Genomic DNA, 20,705 nt, shown 5'->3' with positions numbered 1-20,705 from the left:
ATAAGAAAATTTCTTATCAGAAATTGGACATATTTCCAATAACTTATGAGAAATATGTCCAATAATTCGTTCTTACATAAGAAAATTTCTTATAAAATTTTTCTATAAGAAAATTTCTTACAACTATCAGTTACAAAATGTTATTAATAAGAAATTTTCTGATGGAAATATTTATTATAAATATCATATCAACATGCTTAAAACACTTGCGCAAACTTCTATAAAAAGCTACATAAGATATACATCCCTACTGAGAGTACAAAGTTAGCGTTATACCTAATTCAATCCAAATGTAGATGCCTATATCTGGTATACAGCAAACCTAATGATTTCCCACGAACCAAATGTAGATGTCTATCATTGGTGTACATCAAAAAGGACACTCAAGCTCTGCAAAGGTCACCTGACTGGCCAGACAAGGCGATATACCATAGAGGTCTTTCAGGGCATGGGTTCTGTATAGGGTTAACATCCTCACATGCTAAAAGAAACTAAAATCAATGAAACCAACGATAGCCTAAAATGATGGACTGATAATTGAATACGACTTTGGCAATCACTACGCAATGAAAGATACAGGAATCACAATATGGAATATGATTTAACCTGGAAAATTAAAGAAGCAAATGAAATAAAATTCAAGTTCGACTGGGGATAGGTACTTCAAGAAATTATATGGGAAGGAAAAGTAAAATTTGATAAACCAAATGCATATGAGCAATGTTTATTTAAGATACCAGAGAGATGAGACCTCTACATGCAGATTTGGATAGATAATGAAAGAAATAAACAAAGCAAAATGGAATTTGATGCCATTGTGGAGAAAAGGATATGTAGAATATGGCTAACAATGAGTGCAAGATTTAGGGATATTAATAGGAGTCACAGAAACACTGATTGAGTATAATAGTTGATGTATTTTCCATAAAATAATAACTGTGCAGATGTTATTTAGGTTTACTAATATAAATTCAATCTCATTCTCTTCAGAGAGGTCTACATCACTCACTTTGTCCATTGAAACACTGTTTTCATTAAAACTTCCACTGATACTAGATATGCCACAATCTGAAAAAAATATACATATCGATCTATCTAAATTAATGATGAAAAGTTTAAAATTCCACGAAACTATCTGTTTAAGGTAACATGATATTAGGAATGCCAGTTTTGTAAGACTTACCAAATGAGGTCAATGACTTATTTTTGTTGGAAGCACTCGACTTATTTTATTTCACTGCTATCACAAAGACATAGTGAATGATTAACATATAAAAGCAATCCCTAACAACCAAATAAGTTTTGGTTATTAGGTTGCTAGGGAACCATGTGAACCGTATCCTGCAACGTATGCAATCGTACTATAATGTTATGATGTCCCAATGGTGGCCCAATGATAATCCATTTCGTAGGGCCATCGTTGGGGATTTCCGTTGGGCCAACAGCATAAACCCTTTCGTTGGGCCGACGAACAATATCTGCGTTGGGCCAACAGTGGAATTTGGTAGGTATATCCACCCACAATGAGCCAACCGTGACTACGGTTCCCCAACCGAGGCCCAACGGTCAATGTTACTTGGGTTTGGCCCGATATTGGCAGCCTTTATAGGACCGACATCATCTCCTTATGTTATGAGTCAAAAATCTAAGTGACATTATAAGAGCATGTTTTAAAATGCAAATAATGAAGTATGTAAACTATTAAAAATTAGGTCAGGAATTTTTTTACTCACTTTGGACTTCACCATTTTTTGGCCAAGCACATTTGCCCCCTCATTGCCATCATTCTGCCGATATTGGCAGCCTATATAGGACCAACATTATCTGCTGATGTTGTATTATGAGCCAAAAATATAAGTTCCAAAATCATGTTTTAAAATGCAATTCATGAAGTATGTAAACTATTAAACAGTAGGTCAGGTATTTTTTTACTCGCTTCGGACTTGACCATTTTTGTGGCCTAGTGAGAAATTTTGTTATGAAACAAATATTGATGAAGCAGTAATGTATTTTCTGTTTCAAAAACACTCTTTAGGCCTGTTTACACGATAGATTAACACGTACGAGTTAATGTAGTACGTTTGCGTGAATGATTTTTGTGGACCGGAACGGAACATGTACGAATGCATGAACCAAATTAGAACAGGTTCTATTTTCTGTGCATGCATTCGCACAAGTTGGGTGGTTACACGGTGCATGTTGGCGTTCATTCTCGCGTTCATACATTTATACATTAACCCGTACGTGTTAATGCACCGTGTAAACAGGCCTTTTGAAATATGGGTTAAAAACTATTTTTTATCCACTGGAGCGATGGAATACATTTGGTACTTCTACCAGCAGGGGCGGATCCAGGATTTCTCTCTGGGGGGGTACAAGCAAGGCCGTATCCAGGATTTTGTCGTGGGGGGGGGGACACAGGGATATCTCGTAATACATAACGAAAGCAATAATAATGGGACCGTATTAAAAATTTTGCATATTTTTGAGGGTATGGGGGGGGGGGGCACGTTCCCCCTTTGGATCCGCCTATGTCTCCCAGTGGTGAATATTACTCAAGCCATCAGTCCGCTTTTCCCATTCCTGAATGCCTATTTTCAAACTCCCGCTCCTAGTTTAAAGCTATCGACCTACCGGCTACCATCGATCTAATCGTATATCGATTCCCATCGATAGAAAATGTCCACTATTTTGCAGTTTCCTGGACCATGTTCTTGCCGCCGCATGCCACAATGGAATCAACTTGCTTAATGACTATGAGTGTTACCTTAGAATGCAAAGTTATAGTGCTTTAATAACTTTGACTGTTACTGTGATCCAAATCGAGTTGCAATCATGTGCAATGAGCTGCGAATCAATGGTTATATGACGGTGTGGTGTTTTGTTTACATTCTGTGTACTTCTAGATCACTCAAAAGGGCTTCGACCGTTGAGATTCTTTTACTTGCTTCATCAGAACTGGGTGAGTAGATTTTTTTGTATTGTAATTCATACTAGGCAGCGTTTATATTCATAATATTGTGAACCATTTTTACCTTGTGGACTTCTTGATTGTTTGTTGTCCGCGCAATTATCTTGTAGACTCGAGTTTAAACTTTAACAAGTCATCAGATATTATCATAGCGTTAAAACCAATAGCTTACTTTATATCATATATTTACTATGAACGTGCGATTCCACCTAGCTAGTATCTGTACAATAGAGATGCAGTAGTCCATTGTAGAAATTCCAGCCTTGAAGCACCGCGCTTTTGCAGAAAACACGTACTTCGAAAATAATGTGTTTTTTTAATCACAATGACTGTAACTGATTCCTACAGGAAATTTTAATAGGAAAGCAACGATTTCGCTCATGGCGCCATGAGGCACAGTCGTTAATAAGTAAATTTAAGAATTATAGAATGCCAATAAGAATGCGCAGTAAAATTTTGAAATTTGGTAAACATGAATAAAAACCTGATGGCTACAGTGTGTTTAAGTTTCATTTGATGTCAGACTCTTCGCGTTGCCATAATTCTAACGCAAAAAACGTCCGAAAATTGCATTAAGAAATTGGTCAGTAGATAAAATTATCTAAATGATGACCAGAATCACTTTAAATGCAATGATCTGTCTCAGAGTTATTTAAGTTGAAGTCTGCTAGAGTTTGGTGTTGGCAAAACATATTCTAGAAATCCACTTGGTGAAAATGATTCACGATGGAATGAATATAAAATCTGGCTAATAGGAATTTTAATAATCTACTCATCTAGATGCTGCTGAAGCAAGTAAAAAAGTTTGATACCCTCTCAAGGAATCTGGAAAGATTCCTTAAAAGGCAAATGGAAGGAGAAGAACAGCCTTTCTTCTCTTGTTTTATTCCAAGCAATCACAAGTAAGTGTCTGCTGGTATAAATTTATTGTCATCGAAGCTTTTTCGTAGCTCACGAAATGTAATTTTGCTGTTCCACTTTTAATGGAGCAACTAGGAAAGTGTTAAACACATCCACTGATATGGATATTCAGGCCTGTATAAGCAAGATTTTGGCTGGTGCTAAACACAAATGAGACAGGCATGAAAGAAGACTATCAAAAGCTGTGGTTCAGTAGTTTAGTTGTAGCAAAAGAATGTTATTAAATATTACATTTGCCTTAAAAGTGTTTTTTCATTCCTACTCCTTCATTTTCATCAACAAATCATTATCAGTCTCGGCTATGACTGCTATGTCATCAACTAATCGTAGCATACTAATTCTTTTTCGTGGATATTAACACCCAAGGCCTCCCATGATTTCATTGATGGCCGTCTCGATGTAAACATTAAATGTTGCAGGGGACAATGCATACCCTTTTATCAATCCTTAAGATATTCTTGCTTCTGCACAGTTGGAAACACATTTTATCATAACTATTTGGTTTTTTTACAAATTGTGCACAAGTCTAAGATCACTGTAGAGCACCCCAATATCATTCATGACTCAAAATGTGACTATCATTGTGATGTTTTATACTGGTTTTGGACACGTCTCGTTCAATTCTCATTTAGGATTCCAAATATTGGTCCAGCATTGGCTGAAGGAAGCAGGTCAATCAATATTGGGTGAGCACCAGTGCACCGGGTAAATATATAGGCTGCCAATATCGGCAATAAGACTGAAAACGTTATAATATGGACATGGGCCCTATATTGGCTGCCAATATTGGTTCAGCAATGGATGAAGAAAGCGGAACAATATCGGTCCAATATTGGGTGAATGCCGGTACACTGGGTAAATATAGTCTGCCGATATTGGGCCAATATAGGCTAAAAAACCCAAAATGTTAATTTGGTTATTTACCCGTATTGGCAGGCAATATAGGGCCGGCATTAGAACACTGGCAGATGCTATTGGTCCGACATATGCTCGATATTGGGTGGCTACTCGTATATCTATATCTTGCTATATATATCGTTCTGATTCAATGTATGTTGGGTTCAATGATTATTTCGCGTGCATTTACTGCAGATTTGCCCCGATTTTCACTTTGTTTTTTATCTTGCGCATTAAAAGCCAACCACAGCCACGGAAAGGGTCTCTGACACTAACCTAAAGAAAGGTCAAATGGTACAAAGTTACGTATGATAATCTCAAATATATGTACTCCAGGAAATTTTATGACATCGTATTACTCACAAAAAGCAGAAATAAGCACAATTGACCCTAGGAGGTACTGCCAGATTGATACATAGAAGCACAAATAGTAAATACTAAACACGGATAACTTTGCAAGTCTTACAAAAAACAGAGAAACCGTTGGAAATTGCGTACTAATTGAATACTAGAAAATTGTTTAAACTTTGATTAATCGAAACATAATAAGTTTCAAAGAATACAATGTAATTTGTGTCTCCTTTCGCCAGACTTCAGCCTGTACGATAACGCCGACGCCAGTATTTTATCCACCATTTTTTTTCTTAATTTTAAAAATCCACGTTAGCATTAATGAAAATATTTTGTAACAATAGCAATGATAGCAAAATTACGATAAAAAAAACTGTAAATAAGTAAGAAAACGAGCTGAAATAAAATATGAGAGATAGTCCCGACCCCTCATCCTTCACTATCCCGGCTGAAAAGCCCACCAGTGGTCCTAGAATGCAGTAAATGCACACGAAGTAATCATAACATCCTACATAAATGGAAGCAGAATCATAAATTTGCAGTTACAAAATAATTTATCTCTTTGAGTGCATATACGTATATTCACTCGACACAAGCGGAATGTTTGCCGCACTGAGCAAAAACACTACGAAAGGAATAAAGGATACTAAATGTCCTTAAGTGGTGCCACAAAGTTGTTCCTAAACTTTTGAAAGTGACTGTACGTGTAACACTGATGTAAGTATAAGTGAACTTACGGATATTTTCATAAAAATATCCCCGTTATATCTGAGTTACTCCTTCATTTTTAGGACACTTGTTTACCATTTTTTAAAGTACTAAACTGACTAAAAAAATTACCGGAAACGTATAGCCAAAGCGAGGCCTATACTTAAAAAATGCTGTGCCAACGAAATTTAGATGCCAATCCTGAAAGAAACGGAGACCCCCGAATTTCCTCCTTTAAGAGGGCAAGAAAAAAGCTAGGAGGGGAAAGATATTGACTCTGATGATTTGTTCTTTTATTTTATAATACTGTCTCACTCAATACTGTAAGTATTTCATCTTAAAAAAGTTTCATTTCAATGAAATGATTCGTTTTGAGACAAAAAAATTGTTCACAGTCTAAGATAATTGGGTCTGTTAATTTCGGGAATCAGCCAGAACAAAATTGTTTCGCTTCGCCATGATTATATACTTTTGGTCACTATTTCCACGAACGCGATGTGTCACGGCTTCTTGAAGCGCGCGGCATTCATGAGGTTCACACGTCACGCGGCGTCAGCCAATAGAAATACGTTTCGCGTCGTGGGCGTGGCCAAGGCTCCTAGTGGACTTTTAAAGCTACTTATCTCGGTTAAAAATCGAATTTGAGCTCTGAAAATCGGCCGGTGTGTTTTTCAATCATATCTTTTTGGTTTTATATAACGAAAACCAAGTTTTAATTTTGAGAATCTCCTCTTATTGTCGAAGAAAGGGTTCTGCTAATAAACTCCGGTTCACCCATGAAAAATCGCGATGTATGCTTTCATTCCATTTTCAGTCTTAACTTTCTCGACTCTTTCCATGACCTCTTCGGTCCCATACAGCCATTTAATTTCAGCGTTACCTCCTCCCAAAGTTTTGCCGTGTCTCTGGCCGTAAAATTGGTTTTTAATTTGCCTTTTCTGATGTTTTCATTTTCTGAAAAGTAAGTACTGATGTAGAACTATAAATTACGAACAATAAAATAAAAATTGGTTCTATTTACTTACCTTCAACAAATTGATGAAGGATTTCCTTCTGCCCCTCCGCAATTTTCATTTCCAATATGAGCGGTATCTGATTTTCTGCGGTCAATTGTTAAGACCGTGGTTATAATTTCCTGGAGTTTCCGACGTTGCCACATCTATCGCGCAGGTTGAATCGCAAAAAGATCGGGATTATTCCATGACGGAATTCATCTTGAGTGATTCAAGCACACCCCCCTGCTCCAAATGTCACTATGACCATTGGTGGAGGTGTCACTGGAAGTGGAGTGGTAGAGACCACGACCCAGCCATCTTCTGGCATTCAAGTTGGGAGTATGCAGAACACTTTATTCGGAGGACCTGAGCCACAGCAGAATCAAGCTGGCAATGTAAGTACATATCTGTTTGGAATACAGAGCAGTCTGTTACGAGCATTAGATGGGCTGTTGCTGATTTCAGACGATTGGAGGGTGATTTTTATTTTCTGCAGCTAGTTTTTATTTCTGCCAATGTAGTTCGAAATTGAAAGTTGACTTATTGAAGTGATGTGATTAGTTCTTGTCATTCCAGCAGATGGTTGGTGGTGGTGGTACAGGAACAGACACTCGCATACCTAATCTTCTGTTGCCTGCTGGACTTCAGCCTGGTCAAGTGACTGCAAATCCAGTGCAAGGGACCAAAGAATGGCATCAGTCGGTGACCCCAGATCAACGCAATCATCTTGTTCATAAACTGTAAGTACCTTTTTCTGGATAATAAATTAGAGCACCCATTACTTCTTATACTTAATTGCTCTTTTACGTACGTTGTTTGTGGCATTGTCTCCTCTCCCATTCTCAGCACTCATATAGGTAATTGTGTCATAGTGTTTTGACCATTTTCAATGCATATTTTGTCTGTTAACACGTAGCCTAATTTATCGTAAACAGAGATTTTATGTATTTTTTCATGAGCATATAACACATGACATAAATGCAATTATGCATGGGAAAATGCTTTTATAATGTTGATGTGATCCATTGTGGGGTTGGATGATTCTATGGTAAATGGGCAAGTATGAACGAGGGGGCCACCTTTTTTATTCTTTTGTTCTTTATCTGTATTCCTATACCTTTTAACCAGTTGAAATTTACTTTTTTGCGGTACACACATCTCCCATCACTTCATTCTGCTTGTAGGGGAGGATGAGTAAAGGCATGTGTTAAATATGTTGATCAGTTGCTGTCATTATAGTGTGAGATAATTTATAAATTAAGGGTTATTTCAGCTCTTTCCAATTTCAACAACATGCATGGTACCTTATTAGGTGGGATTCCTGGTTATTAGATTATGTGAAAAAAGATGTTTGCTATCTAATAATTAGAGTGCTTGCATATTTATACTCTATAAAAGATAGTGTCCTGTGTGAAGCGGTGGAAATCTTTGATATTCAGCTTATTAAAACAACTTGTCTGTTTCCACACTCCTTTATTTTCACTGACCATGGTTTCCGCAACTTGTGGCATTGTCAAGGTACATAGCCTTGGGTGATAGCCTTTTTATATTGGTTTTTCAGGAGGGGTAGGGAGGGATGGGAGGAGTTATTGAATTGAATCTTCCCCACCCCTTCTGAACATTACCCTACCTCCAACCCATCGCCCATTGATGTCATCAGTAACCTCGGAATGAACATACCCTAATAACCCCTCCCCTACCCCCTCCTGAAAAACCAATATAAAAAGGCTGTCACCCAAGGCTATGTACTCTTGACAATGGCACAAGTTGCTGAAACCATGGTCGGTGAAAATAAAAGTGTGGAAACAGACAAGTTGTTTTAATAAGCTTAATATCTATAATCATTCACTTTCCTGTTCATAAAAAAGTTGTGCATTTGCATTGTAGCTCCCTGAGTGGAAAATTCTTAATTTGTGATTGTGTTGCAAAAGGCATTTGTTATGTTGAAGTTTTCTGTAAAAATTATGTATTCCAATAAGTTATAAATTTTAAGTCCAAAGGTAGCATGCTCAATTTCCGAATGTTAGTCTTGTGCTGGCTGAATGAAATGTTTGGACCTCTCCTCTCCTATATTTGCTTATCATTTCTTGAATGCTTTTAATGTTAGAAAATCAGCATTAAATGTTTGCGCTTTCATACAGGTGCGTAATAAATTCTTCTGTACTGCATTTGTTGTTGGTTCCTTTCCATGTATCAACTTTCCCTGGGATTTCATTGCTTGCCTTCATTATTCACGAAGAAAAAGTGATCAAGTATCATTAATATGTTGATATGTAATCATTTGGTGGCTTTAAATTTTATCACTAAGGCTCCTATTTCAGTGATTTCAGCGCCGTTATCGGCAAGTTGACGAACTACATCAAATTCGCGGATTAGAGCGGTGAAAAGAGTTCGATGTGGGGAACCGAAAATGATTGGCTGAAAAAATCTGAAAATCCCCGATTTCCCCCACCAGGAGAACCTCTGTGCCGTAGGATAGTAACTACGTAGTACAATTCCCAAAGTAGGGATGGACGGATCCAGGATTTTTTCTCGGGTCCAAATACATTTTTAAATTCCTGCTATTAAACGAAGTAATTATTCAAGTTTATTCTGGGTACATACGATCAAAGGAATGCTTTTTAGATTTTCATACACATTTTATTGTTTTAATAGGCTTTCTGTTTGTTTTTTTAAAAACATCTTTACATGCTCAGCACCTAACCTGTTACGCTTGGGTTTGGAAGTGAAAATAGGAAAAATCTTCGGATAAACCACTCACAAGTGTATAGCGAGAGGGGGGGTTCGGACCCCCCGAAGTATAGAAACGCAATTACTTTCCCTCATATAAGGAAACAAAAGATTGAAAAATCAAGAATTTACAATTGATTTAATTGAAAAATAAAGTTTTTTCGATTGTGAAGGGCGTTAAAATTAGTTTAAAACCCTCTTCTTCGTACCCTGTTGTTTATAAATTTCCCCCCCTTGTTTTGGACCCCCCACCTAACAAAATTCCTGGCTACCCCACTGCCATTGACTGAATTCAAATTTAGAGTGATTGTATTCTAGCTCTCACATATTTTGAGTTAGAAGTTCCTACCTATCCATCCTTAGGAAGAATTATTACTATTAAAATAAGACATTGCAATATTTCCACTGAGTTTCCAAACTCAGTGGAAATATTGCAATGTCTTATTTTAATAATATTAAAAACTTCCACCACATCGTGCCCAACATCATACAAGACTTAGGAAGATTGTATGGTGAAATTGATAATAATAGAGCATTCATGATTTTGCCCGCCTCTGTGGCGGTGGGGTAAAGTCCTTGCCTCCCAAACCGTAGGTTGCTGGTTCGAATCCTGCCTGGGTAGGTGGTCCCTAGCCAGGGCAAGGATGTTTGTGTCGTGCCTTGTTAATCCTCCGTTGTAAAGGCCTCTATGTGCAGTTTAAGGGGAAGTTGGAAATAAATAAAAATAAAAATGCACGCAGTGTAAGTAGTATACATAAGACTGGAAATAATCATGATCCTTACATGTTAATTGCTATTTAGAAACGTTTGGATGAGATTTCAACAACCTTGCAAACCATTAATTAAAAAAACTTTTGGGTAGAGGTGGCTAAAACTTGTGTAATATAGCATTAAAAGCTCAATGTGTCAAAGATGTTAAATAATTAATGAAGTTTTTTTGTACAAAATGTGATTTTAAAGTAATTTGGTTTCAAGTGGGAGGTATGTGGGCAATGATAAACATTTTTCATCAAAATAATATTTCCTGTAATTTTTATAAAATCAAAACATCTAAAAAATAATTTGCATAAATTTCTGTGCTCAACTATAAAAAATATTTTATACAAGCAGTGCCCCTGGGATTTCTGTTATTGCCTCCCACAATTGAAGTAATGGTGTTTAGTATAAAGTTTTACATCAATTGGGTGCCTGAGAATGAATGTGTGCATTTTAATTTGCATGACATGAATCTAACGTGTGGCATGAAATTCAAAAATTCATATGGATACATAATGCCCTTAAAATTAGTTATAAAAGATATATGATAAGCAGTAATAGTCACCACGTAGCTAATAATGGGTGTGCTAACTGTGAACATGAGTGTAACATATTTAAGCTTAATTTTATATATTTAATTATTTCTAGGGTTCAAGCAATCTTTCCTACCACTGATCCTCAAGCTATGCTTGACAAACAGATGCATAATGTGGTGGCATATGCCAGGAAAGTTGAAAGAAGTATGTATGAGATGGCTGATTCTAGGGTAAGTTGTCAGAAATGTAATTAGTTTGCAATCAAGAAAGTTAGCAAATTATAATTTTTGCCATGTTACTGTGTAAATTGTTAACAAATATCTGATACACTTATGTTCAGAAATATCAAAGATATTTCAGAACATACCGTATTTGACGGCATATAAGACGCACTTTTTTTCCTAAATTTGGTCTCGAAAAAGTTACCTGCGTCTTATACGTGAAGGACACAGGTTAACTTTCAATACTGAATGCTATTTTTAGCCCGGATAAAGGTCTAGACACACACAACTTTTTTTACATCTACCATAATTATTTTATCAGGTTTAACTAAATTTTTGCCAACAAAAATATAGCTCAAAAGAGAGAACTGGGGTGGTTTCCTTCCGACACTGCACCGCTCCCGTCAAAAAGTAAACGAAACTAGTAGCGCTCGCTCCGCCCTCGGTGCGGAGAAGCGGGGAGTAGCAAATAGTACAACATTGTACTACTCGTTCAACGTATGACGCCCGACACACGTGTCGGTATCGGTGCTACTCTGTATAAAGGTGTCGGTATCGGTGCTTAAAACTGTTTGTTTAAAAAAAATACCCTGGAAAATATGACTACAGGAAACAAGAGATTAAGCTATACAATTCAGTATAAACTAGGAGTGTTAAACTACGCCAAAGTGCATGGAAACAGTGCAGCAGCAAGGCATTTCGGTCCACCACCTACCGAAAAAATGATACGTACTTGGTGACTGCAGGAAGATAAACTGAAGACTGCTAAAAAACAAAAACATAACCTTCAATGCCCAGCTCCATCTTGGCCTGAACTTGAAAATGCCGTAAAAATGTGGGTGATAGATACGAGGAATTCTGGGATAAGTGTTTCAACCAAAATGATAATCAATGAGGCGAAAGGATTTGCAGAAAAACATGGGAATCAGAACTTTTCAGGGTCTGAGGGCTGGTGCTACAGGTTCATGAAAAGGCAAGGCTTATCAATGCGCACAAAAACAACTATTGCACAGAAAATGCCAGCAGATTATGAAGAAAAAATACTAGCATTTCATAGGTTTGTTATAAATGCACACAATAAAACTTCTTTTGAGCTCGGTCAAATAGGAAATATGGATGAAATTCCACTCACATTTGATGTACCATCCAACAAGACTGTGAGTATTAAAGGGTCTAAATCAATAACCATAAAAACCACAGGTCATGAAAAAACCTGATATACGGTAGTTGTAACATGTTGTGCTGATGGCACAAAACTACAGCAGTTTTTCATATTCAAAAGAAAAACTCATCCGAAAGAAAAACTTCCAACGGGTGTAATTGTTCATGTTCATCCGAAAGGCTGGATGGACGAAGCTGGAATGAAACTGTGGTTACAGAAGGTATGGGCAAGGCGACCTGGTGGACTCTTAAGAAAACCCTCTCTTTTGGTTTTGGATCAGTTTAGCGCCCATAGAACTGAAACCATAAAGAATAAAGCGAGAGAATTAAAAACCCAGGTAGCTGTCATTCCTGGTGGACTGACTAGCCAATTGCAGCCTTTAGATGTATCGGTGAATAAGCCATTTAAGGAAAAAGTGCGAGAACGATGGAACAAGTGGATAGGAGAGGCACATCATGCCCTCAGGTAGAATGAAGCGGCCCTCTATTTCACAGGTGTGCAAGTGGGTAAAAAGATCTTGGGAGGACGTAAAGGCTGAAATAATTGTTAAGTCCTTCAAGAAGTGCGGAATCAGTAATGCTCTTGACGGAACAGAAGACGACGCATTATTCGAAGAAGGTGATACTAACAATGACGGAAACAGTAGTGATGACGATATTCTCGTTTTTGATGATGATGATAGTGAAAAGGATTTTTATTGTTTTGAAAGTGGTTAAAGTCTAATTTCATGATAGGCAACGTTTTCCTTGAATCTGTGTTTTTTATTGTTTCTGCTTTATTTTGTATTATGTTTGATTGCTTGCCGTTCACTCATTTATCCATTATTGAAATTTACATATCATGTTCAAAATAGCTTGCCGTTAGTTAATTTTCCTTAATAAAAATGTTTGGTAATTGCAATCAATGTTTGTTTATTTGGCTTTTACGAAACGTGAGAACTAAAAGAAACCACATTTTAAGTTATTGTGGTACTGCGCTGTCGCACGGACTGTTGAAACTTTTTTTCCTTGTGTGTGGCCTTCTAAATAAGGGTGCGTCTTATATGCTGTCAAATACGGTGTTTTTTAACTCTTCTGGGTTTATTTTAATTTTAGGTCTATTTAATGAGAGGATAGCTCTGTTGCAGATTCTAAGTGAAGGTATATATTTTTTCCCCCTTGTGTTTCCATTTTTAACTCAGTGATTTTCCATTTTCATATTGTAGTGAGGTGAATCAATCTTCTCTTCCTCCTTCCAATCCTCTCATCTCTTCTTCCTGTATTTAAATCTCATGTTGATCATTGTAAATTCAACTCTTTCCATGTCCACCCTCTTGAATTTATTGGTTATTTTTGATTACCGGAAGGTTTCAACTGCAAATAAACCATTTAGTTCTTTACTTGTTGGTTGACAGTTACACCTCTTTTGGAAAAGAATATTTTCCAAACGGTTTTTATGATACCCACTCTTGTTTTAAAACCATTTTTAAATTGAAGAGTCAGTATTTGTATTAAGTTGTGAGGAATAAAACTTTGCATTTCTGCTAATATGGGAGAATTTTAATCTAATGGTTAGAGGATACATATTGTGTGTGATATTATTTATTATCTTTGTTTAAATCTGTCGAAAATATCATTCATTATAGTACACTAATGGATGTAATTTTAATTTTTCTTATACATTTCAAATTATTTTTTGTAAGAGTGCATTAATTCTTCTTAATTTAAACTGTTGGACTTTAGCATTTTTATTTTCTTATTCCATTTTTTGAGGCAAGCTATTCTCCTAGAGTCAAATATATCCTGAGTTGATGCTTATATTTCTCAGCCACTTGGTCCCCAAATATTTCTCTTTGGGTGTTTAAGTTGGCTTCATGACGATGAGGATTGAAAGGAATGTGTAGAAGGCTGCATCTAGCCAATCACAATGCCTCTCCTTACCCACTCCCCCTTTTCATGGATTGGCTATATATTTCTTAATTTTCCATTATTTTTTACTGATCCTGCAATTCCACCCCCAAATGATCCTCTATGGTTGCCAGCCTTGTCCCTCTCTTGCCCTGGCATGGTAGATGGTTCACTTCCCTTTGCTCAGTTCAGGGGTCTGATAATGAAATGATTCCACCACTTCTCATCTGAAACAGCCGGTTTTTTATAATGATTTCATGGAGCAGTTTTTCCACCTTCTCTACTCTGGAGTAGGAGAATTTTGTCATTGAAGTTATATATTGGCAGTTGGAAAATTTTGTTTTTCATACAGTTCACTATACTAAGGTATTGCTCTTACCATGAAGTTGCTTTGATAAATGATTAATTTTGCTTGAATAATTTTTTATAGTCGGAATATTATCATCTTTTGGTGGAAAAGACTTATAAAATTCAAAAAGAACTTGAGGAAAAGAGACAGAAACGTAAAGAGCAGCAAATGCAGCAAAAAAGTAACATTAGGCCTGGAGCTCCTGGAGTGACTGTTGCTGCAAGACCTGTAGGGGTTTCGGGAATGCCTGGACCAGTTGGGCATGGAGCTACTCTTAGAAGTCTTTCACCTGGTAGGTCTCTTTTCTTGTCCTTATTTCCGAATAGCAATGAATTGATTTTTGTTTTTTTTTTATTCAATATATCATTTTAAATTAGGACCAAATCTGTCATCCAAATGTTGATGCAGTTCAAGTCCATTGTAAGGAGTGCTGAATATCCTTAGGAAATCAGTTATTGTAACAATAACATTTCTTAGCCTATGCGTACCAAAAATAGTCTTTTTCACATTAATACAGCACTTGTAGTAAAATATTTGTGTTATTTTTGCATTTATATTTATCCAGAGTACAGTGGAACCTTTTTAAAGCGAGTACGGGCTATTGCGAGACCCCCACCATTACGAGAGATAGCCGAGGCACCGTCAATTGACCCTATAATTTATTTTATTATTAGTATTCTACCGATTAAGGTAGGTTTTCATGGAATATTCAAGAAGTGAGCTGGGAGCCTCCCTTTCCTTCCAGCACTACCTTCTTTAATTCACTGTAAGGCCTACTCTCTTTCGATCTGTCTAAAAATCCTATTCTTTTCCTTCCCCTCCCTCGTTTCCCTAACATTCTACCCTCTAACCCCATTTTCAACATCCCCTCACCGCTAAGCACTAACTCCATCCATACCTTCTGTCTCCTCCGTATCTCATCTAAAAGCTGCCTCTCCTCGCCAACCATATCCAGCACTTCGTCGTTCCTTTTCCTCTCCGTCAATTTCACCCTCTCCATTCTTCTCCATACCCACATCTCGAATGCCTCCAATCTTCTCTCGTCTTCTTTCCTCAGTGTCCACGTTTCCGCACCGTAGAGAGCTACACTCCAGATCAAACTCTTCACTAACCTTTTCTTTTAACTCTTACATAACGATCCTCTCAGAAGCTCCTTCATATTCATGAATGCCTCCTTCGCTAATGCGATTCTCTTCCTTATGTCCTTACTACTGTATCCGTTTTCCTCTAACGTACTGCCTAAATAGTTGAATTGCTCAACCTGCTCAAGTTTTTCCCCACCCACCTTTATCTTGAGTCTCACATTCCTCGCTCGTGATGCTTTACAAAACCACATTACCTTAGTTTTCTTCTGATTAATCCTCATCCCATACTCCTCGCAACGCTCGTATAACGCATCCACTAGAGCCTGAAGCCCCCTAGCTGACTGGCTAATCAACGCCTGGTCATTTGCGAATCTCACTGATTTGAACATCATTCCTCCCACTTTTATTCCAGCTTCTAACTCATCCCACGCTTCCCTTACCATCTCTTCAGCGTACACGTTAAAGAGCAGCGGCGATAGAGGACAGCCTTGCCTCACACCTCAGCCAATGCTTGCCCACCCAGATTCTCCATCCGCTACCCTCACTTGCGCAGTCTGGGCCATAAACAGATTACGAATCAGTCGTCTATCCCTCCAATCTACACCTATTCTCTTGAGAATCTCCATTAACTTAACCCAGTTCACCCTATCAAACGCTTTCTCAAAATCCACGAAACACGCATGTACGTCCTGCTCATATTCTAGGTTCCTCTCCACGAGGGACCTCATTATTGCTATTGCATCACGAGTTGACTTCCCTTTTCTGAAACCAAACTGATCTTCGCCCAAATACTTGTTTGCCCTCGCTCCATTCGTCTGTTCAATATTCTCAGCACCACTTTTGCCGCATGCGATATTAGGCTGATAGTCCTATAATCTCCGCATTCCACAGCTTTCTTCTTTTTCGGAAGCGGGATTAGAACCGTCTTCACGAAATCTTCCGGCCAACACCCCTCTTCGTAGATGCTGCGGACTACTTTCGAAAAACCTTTTCTTACTATCCTTCCCTAGATTCTTCAGAAGCTCACATGGGATATTGTCAACTCCTACTGCTTTCCTAGCCTTCATATCACGAAGTCTCTCTCTATTTCCGAATCTAATATCCCCGGCCCAAGATTGTCCTCCTCCACTGCACTTTCATCCTCTAAACTCAATCTCTCCGGCCTGTTTCTTCCGTCATACAGATCCTCCACGTATTCCTTCCATCTACTCTGTACCTCTTCTCGCTCGGTTAGCACTCTCCCATCTTTAGCCTTAATTTTAAACATGGCTTGTCCTCTTTTGCCGCACGATAGCGACTTAACTTTGGCGTACAACGCGCCTACTTCTCCATCCTTCTGGAACTTTTCCATTTCCTCACACTGTCTTTTCCACCAAGCCTCCCTTGCTCTCTTTGTTTCACGCCGTAATCGATTATTAATTTGTCTATACATTATTTTGCCCTGTTCTGTGCCCATGTTCTTCCACTTCCTCCATTTCCCTTATCATATTCTCCGTTATCCACGGCTTCTTTATCCTTCTACTGTCAGCGTAACCAATTGACTTCTCCACCGCTTTGACTATTCCCGTTTTGATATTATCCCATCTTTCCTCAACAGTCTTGGTGCTGTCAATGTCCCGCATATTAATGTCCACTAGTTCCTGATATTATCTCCTCATACTCCCATTCAGGGCTTCTATTATAGGGTCAAACATGACCCTATAATAAGCATGTAAAAAAATTCGTTTTTACGAGGCTCTATTGGTGGCGGCACTCGCCATAACGAGAGTTTCCATCGCCGGAAAACCTTCACCAAGAGTGCCTAATCTTTCTAATTTCTTGCGATCTGTTAGAAATGAAGTTAACATGGATTGCTCAGTCTCGAATCCATGTAGTAAACTGTTGTTCGATAAATAGGTAGTTCATTTTGGTGAAATATTGTGGCATTTACATTCGCGAATGCTTGATCTTCTTTTTTCCTCGGATGGCTGAAAGCAGTCGTCAGCATACCTGCATGTCCATGAATAGAAAGATTGTGTGAATAGAAAGCTTTTGATGGTAGACACTAGTGATGGGTCGGTTCGATTGCTCGATTCTTCGGATTGTTTTTTACCTTATTGTTGTTCATCTAGACAAATAATTGGTCACTGGAAACATTGCACAAGGTCAGATTGTCCTGTTTGTTCACCTGTGAAAAACAGGAACAAGCCTAATGGTAAGGATTTCAATAGTGAAATTTCTATTGAGATAAATATAAATTCTGGATTTTATGTGCATTATTTGTTTCTCCATAGTTGTTTCAAGTCAGCCTCCCAGTAGTCAGCCAAATCCATCCCCCTCAGATATGAGGAGAGCATATGATGCTCTAGGAATCCAGTGTCCTGGCCCTAATTTGCTGCCAAATGTTGCCCGTGCTCGAATGGTTGGACCACCTGTAGGTGTCAGTGGTGTTCCCCCTGGGGCCGTTCCCAATATGCCAGGTGCAAGTGGTGGTGGGATCAGAGTGATTGCTCCTCCACCTGCAAGTGGTCCATCTACATCGCTGCCAGCAGGGAGTGGAGCTCCTGCTCCAAATGTCACTATGACCAATGCCAATGAAGAATAAAATATGAATGAATTACAGGCGGTCCCCGACTTTCCTACACAATGCGTTCCCGAAAACTTGTACGAAAGTCGAACCATTGACTTCCATACGAATTAAGGGTTACGTTCCAAAAGAGCAGAATATACGTACTAAAACCTTTTTTTTCACGGAATTCATTACGATTGACTTAATTTTAATAATATGTTAATAAAACTCCTCAAATCATCTAATTTCTTTCGAAAATATGCAGAAAATGCAAATAAAAGTTTAAAAAACAAGAACTCCGTTGGCTACCGAGTGAAACTTCCTCTTGGCGTTTAATTTGACGTTCCACTTATTACGTCCACTATAAATAAAAAGACATATCAAGAAGCATAACAAAATGTAGTTGTTGAACCTGCACTCTGGATACCTTTTAATTTTTGCACCAAAATTCGACATTTGGCAGGTGACATATTCGTGATCGCGTATATTTCGCATGTTATTCAAAAAAGACAAAATACAAATGGAATTCGGGTGATATTTCGTGCAATATCGTTGCTGAAGGTGTACATGAATTAAACAGCACTCAAACGAAAAAAACACAATTAGAATGAAGATGTTACTAATTATGTTGCAAGCTATTTGATGATGTCTAGTCAACTTCTTTTGAAAAATATCTTCATTGAAGGCTTTCTTCTTCTCTTGATAAAGGAGCCTATAGCAGGCAGTCTCTCTCCCAAATAAATCACCAAGATTAGAGTCAGCTACCAACAATTCCCTTCATTATATACGTTCGTATTGTTCGCATATACTGCCATTTAAAACAATTGAATGTTGGGATGCGTAATAAACATAGCGGGAATTAAAAAAAATTAAAGACCAACGTCCGAAAGTCCGAATTTAGCGTAGGAAAGTCAAGTAAAAGGTGTCAATTTTGAACGTACGAATTGTACGAAAGTCGAGGACCACCTGTAATGTTGTTCGTAAAGTGCAATCCAATGATCTTGTAGTGTAAATAGCTCTTCATCACAAAACCTTTTATTAAATGTAGCCTTCCTCAAAAGTGCTCTCATTTATTGTGATGTATTTCTCTATGCTATAATGCATACTCAAGGGAATATAATTATAGAGGTAAATAAGACTTGATACTTGAAAGATAATTCTACCTTTAGTGTATACATACCTACTTATGTTAAATGCTTACGTTGCCATTATTATTTGTATTCTTTATGGTGTTTCTTATTTTTTTCACTTTGATCCTTGTGACTTCTACTTATTATGATCATTGCATGTTTAAAGTATCTACCTATCAATGGTCTATATAAAAAATTATTGTTTGCTGGTATAACTACTAATTTTTTTGTGGTCATATCATTGCATGGTTTCTTCAGCATTATGAAGCATCAAGTTTTGAACTAATTGCCTGTTAAGCATTCACCTCTATCTTAACTTTGTAGAAGTTCATACAATACATTGCCAGAAAGTAATTTTGTGTAATTCCACTCCTAATTGTTACATACACTAACTAACTTTCATAACTACCACTTGTTAATCACAAAGTAGAAGTTCTGGAAGCTGGGTTGGTTTCTATAAAGAATAATTGTGGATAACAAAATTACTTTATTATACTAGATAAGAGGCCTAACATTCACTGCACTTAAGTGATGAAAAATGTCTGTATTCAGTCACTCTAAATTATAAATAAAATGTAATTGCATACTGTATTTAAAGTGGTTCAAATAAAAACTATTTAATTTAGAGATTTCATTTAATTTCACCTTTACCTGTAGTACTCTCGATTATTTTTACTCTATTATTCCTGCCATTATGTATATTTACTTTTTCTATGGAATATTACTAGGGAAAAAGTTACGTTAATATTTATGGTTATTGAGAACTCAATTTTCATGGAGATATACAATATAGTTCGTGGTTGTAGGTGAGGAATTCATATTAAATAATTAATAATCCATTGATAGAACTCAATTTTTATATTAAATTCAATTAATAAAATAAAAAACTTCACATCTAAAAATTAATATGGTCAATCTTGGCCTCAATTCTCTGTAATGTTTCCAATTTCTGTCTTTCTATGGAAAGCAATTGTGTTAAATTTTTTTTCCTCATAAGAACTATTTTCCTTCAGTGAAATCAGCTTTGCTTGCATGGCTTTCACATCTTCTACACTGCTGTTGGTATCTGAAATATATTATTTTGTTAATAATATAATATTTAGAAAAAGATCACTGCAGGTTCTTCAGTTTGTAGGTCAGCAGGGCCCTGCTGGTGGTCCTCCAGCAGTCAGGCTCTGGTACCACTCCAGGATGTGCACCAAGTCAAGGAACTACTCCTACAGCTGACCCAGAGAAGAGGAAACTAATCCAACAGCAGCTTGTTTTACTTTTACATGCCCATGAATGTAAATGCCGGGAAAGTCAAGCCAATAGGGTAGTTTCCTTCATCAAAGAAAACGAAAGGCATTGATTGCGATTCGTTACCCACCATTAGTGTATTCATAATTTACAAATTATTTGGTTTTTGAAATACCGGTTTAGACGAATGGCAAGGGTCAAATTTTATCCTCATTTGAAA

At 37.4% G+C, this 20,705-nt stretch overlaps 1 protein-coding gene and 1 long non-coding RNA gene across 2 annotated transcripts; both read left to right on the top strand.

The window, feature by feature from the left end:
- Positions 1-2,544: 2,544 nt before the first annotated feature.
- LOC124162017 lies at positions 2,545-4,062 on the top strand. Its single transcript, XR_006865469.1, has 2 exons — positions 2,545-2,962; positions 3,752-4,062. It is a non-coding gene; the product is annotated as an uncharacterized LOC124162017 (long non-coding RNA).
- Positions 4,063-6,464: 2,402 nt separating this feature from the next.
- Positions 6,465-19,871, top strand: LOC124162016 (histone acetyltransferase p300-like). Its single transcript, XM_046538343.1, has 6 exons — positions 6,465-7,238; positions 7,405-7,583; positions 10,978-11,095; positions 14,565-14,775; positions 17,842-18,167; positions 19,088-19,871. Exons 1-5 carry the CDS (start codon positions 7,104-7,106, stop codon positions 18,150-18,152), a joined length of 954 nt encoding a protein of 317 aa, XP_046394299.1. The 5' UTR covers positions 6,465-7,103; the 3' UTR covers positions 18,153-18,167; positions 19,088-19,871.
- Positions 19,872-20,705: the final 834 nt, after the last annotated feature.

This window comes from Ischnura elegans, chromosome 7 (assembly GCF_921293095.1).
Source record: "Ischnura elegans chromosome 7, ioIscEleg1.1, whole genome shotgun sequence".
Classification (NCBI taxonomy): Eukaryota; Metazoa; Arthropoda; class Insecta; order Odonata; family Coenagrionidae; genus Ischnura; species Ischnura elegans.
The sequence above is the reverse complement of the archived record's forward strand: the minus strand, read 5'-3'. Positions and strand labels throughout refer to the sequence as shown.

Coding starts and splice junctions, on each gene's coding strand:
- LOC124162016 (XM_046538343.1), top strand. CDS start 7,104: ATGACCATTGGTGGAGGTGTCACTGGAAGTGGAGTGGTAGAGACCACG. Junction 7,584..10,977: donor AATCATCTTGTTCATAAACT/GTAAGTACCTTT, acceptor AATTATTTCTAG/GGTTCAAGCAATCTTTCCTA. Junction 14,776..17,841: donor TCTTAGAAGTCTTTCACCTG/GTAGGTCTCTTT, acceptor GTTTCTCCATAG/TTGTTTCAAGTCAGCCTCCC.